The sequence below is a fragment of the Sparus aurata genome, chromosome 15, assembly GCF_900880675.1.
Source record: "Sparus aurata chromosome 15, fSpaAur1.1, whole genome shotgun sequence".
Lineage (NCBI taxonomy): Eukaryota > Metazoa > Chordata > Actinopteri > Spariformes > Sparidae > Sparus > Sparus aurata.
In genome coordinates, this window is record NC_044201.1 from 7,093,754 (window position 1) to 7,102,359 (window position 8,606).

An 8,606-nucleotide genomic window follows, 5' to 3' on the forward strand; every position below is an offset into this window, starting at 1 on the left:
CATTTCCAGCTCAGTATCATACACAGAGTATATATACATACGTCCAGGAAACCACACACAGCATTCATCAGGGCACAAAAATATTAATCAGTGGTGTTGTACATGGACAAGGCAATCCCTCAACTCAGCCACTGAACTTCATCCCAGTCTGCATTTAATTCCTACGAGATTTAGGATTTGTTCCCACTTTCTCACAAAGATATGATTTCTTCAACTGATACAGTTTCTCCACTTCTCTGAAGAGACAACATCAGATATCAGAGGAGAAAGTGGGTTGGGGAGCAGTTGCTGCTATCACTATACTTATTTCTTTACACATTGCCTGTCAGAATAATTTAGTTTCTTTACACTCCCAAAGGCAGTGTAATCTGGTTCAAGGGATTATTTTGCAGTTGGGGCAATTGGAAAACCTTCTCCTCTGTACTTGTTATAAATATAGCGAGATATGTAAACATACTCCAAACCTTACTGTAGATTCTCCAGCAACTATTATTGCATTTGCGCTCACACTCAACAATTTGTATCTGTGATAAGAAATAAAAGCAAAGAAGTGGAATACCTACCTCGAGTTAGTTTCAAGGGTTTTTGAACTGAAGGAAAAAATGAGTGGCTGTGAGAACAGTGATATCTCTAGAAGCTGACTGGCTGAAATGCATGTACGTATTCTCCTTTAGTTCAAATGTTTGTCTTCTTTGTATGTGTCACTCAGATGAGGGCTGGTTACATAAAGCTGTAGAAGTCGAGGGTCAGCTACACATTATTGAGGAGCTTCAGGTCTTTGAGGACCAACAGCCTGTTGACAACGTGCTGATATCTGCAGAGCAGGTAGCGTATCTGACCGCCACATGCACACACTGTATTTAAAAGAGTTATCTCTGTCCAATAGTATTTAAATCCTCTCTCTCCACCCCAGATGAGTGTGTACCTGGGCTCTTCGTCAGGCGTGGTGCAGCTTCCCCTCTCCAACTGTCACAGATACGCTTCCTGCTATGACTGCATCTTCGCCAGGGACCCTCACTGTGCCTGGAACGGAGCCCAGTGTGTGGACATAATGGCCCTTGAAGACAGGTGGGTGCTTAAGGCTGCACACATGTCAGGTGATGCGGGTGCTCTTTTTGTGTGTTTGATTTGACTGAATTCAAGTATCACAGCGCCCTGACATGGTGTCAGCTCCTAGAACTGTTGCGTAATCACAACACGGCAGAAATTTTATGCTGGCTGTGATAGCAAACATAGTGTGCAGCTGTGTACTTAAGGTGTACTGATTAATCAGAATGGACTCGCTTACTCAGTGGAAAGTTGTTGTGTAGGCAATAACTGATATGACGTCTATGAATGGAGCAGAAAAGCAGGAAAAAATAAATGGGAAGAAATAGAAATATCAGTGTGTGTTACAACAAAAGTGGATATTTTTGTGTTACAACAAGCAAGCGCTTGTTTTTTGCACTAATGTGCTGTTTCCTTCCTCTTCAGATCCACTTTAATCCAGGACATCCAGCATGGCAACAGGGGATGTGAGAACACACAAGATGGTACGTACAAATCTCACCTGCTGCTAGCTGTTGTGAAAGAAAAAAAGTTCGCTTCTCACGCTGTGAATGATGAAAGGGAGATTGAAAATAGGGAATGTGAGGAAGATGCATCGTTGTCATGAGATGGCACGAAGGCTTCTTTGAAAGTTGATTATGTGCATGGCGTTTGCAAACTCCTCTCCTCCCTTCTTTAATCACATTTTTGCCATCTCTGGAGAGAAGTCTGTTTGATATTCAAGGCAGACGAATGCCTTCTCTCTCTTTACAGTTTCAATCTGATAAAATATAGCGTCTTCTCCCTCCCTCTGTTCACTCTCAATAAAAGTTAATGTGATGGCAGGAATTAAAAGATATCTAATTACAGTTTATGCCTCAGTAACTCTGGACAGCTTTTTTTTTATAAATGTAGGCGTGTAACAATTAGTCAGAAAAAAGTTGTGAGTTTTCCTGTAAACATAATGTGAAATAAGAGGTTCTCACTGGATTAATATTTGTTTCAGACGTTGTCCTGCGGAGCCGCACTGTGCGGGTGGGTGATGATGTGCTGCTTCAGTGTGAGCTCAGCTCTAATCTGGCGACACCTCTCTGGACTCTTGACGACAGCGAGCTGCAGGGCTACGGCCTCAACTCTGGCTTCAGAACCGGCACAGACGGGCTGTTGATCATCGAGGCCCGGCAGGACCAGAGCGGGCTGTACACCTGCTACGCTGTCGAGAACAACATCAAGGTCGCTATAGTTTCCTACAATATTACCATCCGCCTGGACCTACCCCCTCCCCCACCCGTTGAGCCAACTGAGGACTATTACAGTCACTTTGCCACTCTGCTGCCACCCACTGAGCGTCCCTCATCTGAGAGACCGCTGCCACCACCTCCGGCCCCTCTCCTCCCCCACTCAGAGCTGCTCACCCCCAGGAACATGGAGGCTGTGTACCTGTCCCTCATCACCATCCTAGGAGGCCTGTGTGTGGTCCTCACCGTGGTCCTTGTCTACGTGGGCTTCTGCCTGCGAGTAGGTAACAGAGGGAAATACTCTTTACGCGCCGCAGCTGCTGCCTACCCAAGCAGTAAGAGGAACAACAAGAACAAAAAACAGCACCGGAACTCCTCCCACATGGAGCTGAAGACCATCTCGAGCCACTGCAACGGCAACGGTGTCTGTAACGGAGTTTCAAAACACCAGAACGGTGGCATCCAAGACGGAGGCTTCCTCCAGATTGTCCCGGGTGAGGGTCACACATCACCCAATAAGGAGCCTCCTCCCCCGGCCCCGCCTCTCCCACCAACTCCGCAGCATCACTCTCCAGAGTGTGACTTCCCAAGCGGGCTGTCGGCCACACTGCCCAGCGTCCTGAGGAGGATGAACGGCAACAGCTATGTGCTGCTTAGGCAGAGCGACTCTGAAAACACGCCATCGCACAGCTACTCCTTCGCTGAGGAGCTCAACAGGATCTTAGAGAAGAGGAAACACACTCAGCTGCTGCCCAGGCCGGACGAGAGCTCTGTGTAGAGAGATGAGCCTCCCCCTGTGGTGGGAAGACTGCTTATCTGTTCTTATCTGGTGCTGAAGTGCCTGTCATGACTCGTTATTGTTGAGGACTAACGCAATGAGAGTCTTATCTATGTTCTTTACTTTGGATTTCCTTCCACATTGAGACATTCCTGCTTTTTGAACCTTGTTTGCCATCCTTAATCCCCAAATTTCCCAACACATAACAAGTGAAAATGAATGAGTAATGCCAGTGAAGGAGCGACCATGTAATCTACCTCACCTCAATACTGCCCAGAAGGACAACTGCAGTCAATCTGCAGAATATCAGGACTGAGATCTCAGCTGCAAAAAGATCTGTGATCCACAAAGCACAAAGCGAGACATACAGCCTCCCAACGAGGAGCACAACCCCACGGGAATATAAATACATGAAGACTTCTGCTGTGCGGCAGCCATGTTTGGCTTAATTTCAACTGGAGGGCAGCTAGCCAAAGTTTGTTTGCACTGATTAAAGTGCACAGATGGCCTATGCATTTTTAAAACGTGACATTCACACATTATGAATATTGAGGGGGATGGACATGGCGAGCGAAGGAATCTAGAGTGCAATGTGTTCACTTTTAATAACCAATCGCAATAACCAACTCAAATATACAGTAACTCATGACAGCACATAACACTTTACACCAGCCATCACAAAGAAATGGTGAACTGATCATTCTTTAATATCACTATTCACCATAAAATGAAGTAATTGAAGATTTCTTAATTTATTACTGTGTTTTAATGACATTAAGTACCTAGTTTGTTTTTTAATTAATGACAATATTCATAATTACCATTTATATGTAAGTGTTTACTATTGTAAGAAATTAACAAATTGTTGGTTATCACAAAATATACAAGTAAATACAGCTGCAGCAGAGGCTCACATTCCATCATAAACTCATTAAAACTTGTTATGGGGATGCTTTATGTTGGCCACATAATCACTATGAGCATCCATACTGTTTATACAATTGCACAAGATGCTGAGGATTTATTTTTCTTTTAATCTCCACATGATTGAAGAAATATTGAATAGTGATTATTTCACCGAGTGTTAATGGACAATTTGAAGAAAATATGACAGTATTAATGATTTTAATGCACTTTACCAGTTTAAAACCGCTTTGGGAACATGAATGGACGCTTCTGTGGAATTTGACTCTGCACCCTGTCAGGCCAGAGAGGCTTTTTGATTGGCCTTTTCTCAGTACAAAGAGCTGCAGCCGTGAAGGGCGCAGCTGCATCTGCTGGACCTTGTTTGACGCAAGTGGATCAGGAGGAAAACACTGACTGTGTTTGAGCTGAACCAGAGTCCACCACCGAGTGACACCCCACATGAGACTGTAACACAGAGTGACTCACAGACTGTGGGGTGCAGCGTTCTCCAAAAGCATCCAAGGTAAATCATTTTTGTATCTCACCAACACATCTCCTGCACAGGCACTTTGCCAAACATGCACTTAAAGGAATAGATCATGGAGTTAGAGTGCACGGTGGCTGCGTCGGTGTTTTACAGATTGGATACATACAGAGCACTGAGAGCACAAAGTCATCTTCTAGTTTACTCGATTTCCATTAATCTGCATGCGAACAGCTTGTTGTTTTGATGGTTGGGTTTATAATTGTGGGAAAGTTTTGGTTCAGAGATGCCCAACTGAAAACATCTGCTACAGTCAGACTCCCAGATAAACTGTATCACTTCAGACAAATTAACAGTCTGCCAGCGCATTTTATTGAGAGGAGCCCAACCATGGAAGAAACCATTTCTGGAAAGCGGGAGCACAACAGAGGATAATTTTTCATAAATAATTTATAATCTACTCATTATTTTCATGATTGAGGGTGCAATATGTCAGAATTTGAGTTTACTAAAATTATCAACAGAATGTGAAGAAACAACAGTTTTGACGTCATGTCAGAGACGTCCTTGTGTTGAATATAGAGATAGCCACTGTAGTTAGCAGGCTAACCAGATAGCCCCCGGCCAGAAAAAAACTCTTTCTCCCAGCAGTCCATAGCTCCTTAGTTAGTGGTATACTGTAAACACTACAACACTCACTCCCAAAAATGTGTGAATAGTGCTCATCACATTTCCCAGAGCCCAAAATGACATCTACAAATGTCCTCTTTTGTCCAACCAACAGTCCAAAACCCCCCAAAACTTTTCATTTACTATTAAATATCACAGAGAAAAGCAGCAAATCCTTAAATTAAACCAGAATATGTTTAATATTTTTGCACAAAAAAATTACTGAATCGATTAATTTATTATCAAAATAGGCGGCGATTATCTTCTTTCAATCGAATAATCAGGATGAACTGTTTTATCACAATTTTATCTTTATTTTAGTATTGCAGTGTTTATTAACCTCATCAGTGTCCTCCTGCTGCCTCTCAGAGGGCAGCGTTAATTAAACACTCGTCTTTATGACAAGTCTGACCTTACTTCAGAAGGAGTGAGAGAAAAGTCAGAGATCTCCCCAGAGATTTACAGTATGAACACTCTCAAGCTCCCAATTATTTCTCATACCCTCAGGCTCCGACTGGGGTTTCGTTCTTTATTACTGTTTGTCAAAACAGAACCTGTCAAGTATGCCTGTAGTCTGCAGCTTATCTGCACATACAGCCGAGAAAATTAATACACCTCCACATGTGATCCTGTGGCACGCCTGTGAAACGGCACATCTGATTGAATCTAACAAGCCCGTGATGTCAGGCTGTGAGGCACTGTGCTTGCCGCTGCGGTTCGCTTGAAGAGCTAAGCTTTCTAGTCAGTGGCACTGATCAAAGAAATGAAAGAAGAGGGATGTAGCTGCACTCTTGGCACATTAAAAGCCTTCATTAAAACCCTTTGACCTCATTTCAAAGCACAAGACAAGGTGAACACCACGGCACGATTTTTAATGGGTTTTTTTAATGTTAAGGATTCACATCCCTGCATTAAAATGTCTGAAACCGCTTACACCATTATCATATGTTTTATTGAGTTGTGTACTTACATATCCTAAATGTTTCCAACAATGTTCAAATCCAGACAAAAATCCACAAGTTTATTGAAGGTAATTGTGCCTTACATTTGGTTGCCCGTCGCAACTTCCTGGATAGGAAAACGAGACAAAACTTGAGACAATTAAACCTTTAAAACATTACCTCATCTATGAATATAGGTGCCAGAATCACGTCAGATAGACTCGTTTGTTGTTTAATGGTGTATTCACCTCCAACGAAGGGAGCTCATGGAGTGTTTATCCGCCCCAAATAGCCGGATTACCTTCACAGATCTATGCTGCAGTCAGGTCGATTAACAGGAGAGAAGAAAGCTTCACTGTCAACCATCAAATGAACTGCCAACTCTCTGGATGATTTATCAATGATACTGGGTCATTTTTAGGGGGGAAATGTTCAAAATGATCTGGTTCCAGCTTCATAAATAAGAATATTTTCTGGGTAGTGGAAAAAACAAGACATTTTAGGATGTAATCGAGGGCAAAACAACTTTTAGATTAACTGAGAAAACACTCTACAGATTAATTCAAAGTGAGAATAATTATTTGTTGCAGCTTTTGTACATACTTTGGGCTATGTTTGAAAATTGAATCGAGCTGTATCAGTATCAAATAAAACATAGTTAAATCTGCTAGATCCAGATTTGTATTTGTTTTCGTATTGTATCAAGATCAATGCATTTTTCCCTGAGAATTAACAAAAATATGTTATAAAAACACAGCGTTCAAGAAAGTAAGGCATTTCCTGGATCTGTCCCTTTATCCCTAAAGTTAATGGGGTCTGCTCTGGCCTCAGACCCATCCTCCATCCAGTAGTTTCTGTGACATCCTGCTGACAAACCATCTAATAAGTGGACACAGTTAAAAACACAACCTCCTTTGCGGAGGTTAAAATAACACGCAAAAGTGAGGCTACAAGGGACACTTTGTGCCTGACTATTTTCTCCCTATCTCCCTCTGTCTCTGTCCTTTGCAGGTCTGATGAGGACAGGTCAGATTGAATCCTCCTAATTTCATTCCCGGGGACACCATCTCCCGACCAGCATCAGATGGCAGGACCGGCTGCAAAGATGTTCTTTTAATGAGCAGTGAAATGAAATTCGCCATCATTACTGGGCGACAAAGAGCAGAAGAGAAAGAAAAGAAACAAAGAAAGAAAGAAAGGCTGGATAAGGGCTACAGTGTGAGAGTCTCTGCACCTCCAGCTCTGCCTCCCCGCAACTGGAATGAAAACTGTTGTCTGCAGTGTCTCACCGAGTAACGTTTGTTCTCCTGTGTGTGCAGAGCGTCCCTGCATCTGTATGATTCACACTAAAAGTCTAATGACCTTTTTCTCACACTTGCTGCATGAATTATTTTTCAACACTGCTGTTCTTTTTTCAAGGAAGGGTCACTGTCAATGAAAAGTGCCAAGGTTGGTGTTTAAAAAGTGCTTTGTGAGCCTATGTTAAAAAAGATTTTAAAAAAGAGGCGTATTTATTTTGTAATTTTGTACATCGTGTTTTGAAGTTACTGTTAATGTCTCTGTTGAAGTGCCACTTGTGAGACACCGTCCTGATGAACAGGAAGGTGCCTGTGATGCACAAAATGTGATAAATAGGAGCACGGTAGCCAAAAGCATGCAGAGGCTGCACCAGCACCACAGACTTTTAATATTTATAACCTACTAATGGGAGGAAAAATACACTAATCTACCTATTCAATATAACCTATTAATTAGGGATCATTCAGCTTTTCTGTCACTGTAATGTCTGAATATTAGTTTTGAGCTCTGTTTGCATGTTACACCACGTTTGCGCACACAGCAAAATCCAATTATTTTACTGAGCTAACACAAAGAATAACAGGGCAGTGGGTTCCTTCACATTTCAGTCATAACGAGTTCAAATAAAACTTTGTACTTCAACCTCTTCCTCGCCTCGTCATTATTATGCTTATTTCACATTCCACAAAGGCAGGTAGATGAAACTGGTATGTTGTATCTGAGAGGAGGCCGAGCGGAGGAGGTGTATGCATTGTCACTGGAGTTCCTGCAGAACAGCCCGGGGCTGTAAAACAGCGCAGCACACAGTGGTAGGGAAAATAATGCTCTGCCTTGCGAGGTGGACGGACTGGTTCAGATCCAACTGTGTGTCTGAGTGTCTGAGGACAGTCGTTGTTGACAAAACCCACACATTCGTATGTCCTGCGTCTTGTGAGGGCATGACAAGAGGAAATGTTCCCTCAGCCGATGCCGCCTTTATAAAAGAGCAGCCGATTTAACCCGAGCCTTCTTATTTGATCTTTCAGAAATGCCACGCTCAATATATAACACAGATTTTTCCATCATCCACATGACCTTTTCTAATGTTCCTGGGTGAGGGCAACGCCCAGCTTTCAGACAATGACTGTGTTGTTATAATGTATTACCAGCAGCACGACAGAACACCCGTAAACAGGGCAGCCGTGTCATGAACACACAGACAAACGCAGCCAAGGGGCAATCTGTAAAGGTGCCAGGTACCTGCAGTGTGTACAGCCTGACATGTG

General features: G+C 42.9%; 1 protein-coding gene across 4 annotated transcripts in view; it reads left to right on the plus strand.

Annotated features, from left to right (window-relative positions):
• Positions 1 to 7,983, plus strand: part of LOC115597003 (semaphorin-4G-like) — a 30,336-nt gene extending 22,353 nt beyond the window's left edge. For all 4 annotated transcript variants that reach the window (XM_030442541.1, XM_030442540.1, XM_030442542.1 and 1 more), the window contains 5 exons: positions 710 to 825; positions 914 to 1,068; positions 1,474 to 1,532; positions 2,033 to 4,471; positions 7,054 to 7,983. In XM_030442541.1, coding sequence (XP_030298401.1) covers positions 710 to 825; positions 914 to 1,068; positions 1,474 to 1,532; positions 2,033 to 3,042 — 1,340 coding nt within the window. In that variant the 3' untranslated portion in view covers positions 3,043 to 4,471; positions 7,054 to 7,983. The remainder of the gene's footprint in view (positions 1 to 709; positions 826 to 913; positions 1,069 to 1,473; positions 1,533 to 2,032; positions 4,472 to 7,053) is intronic.
• Positions 7,984 to 8,606: the final 623 nt, after the last annotated feature.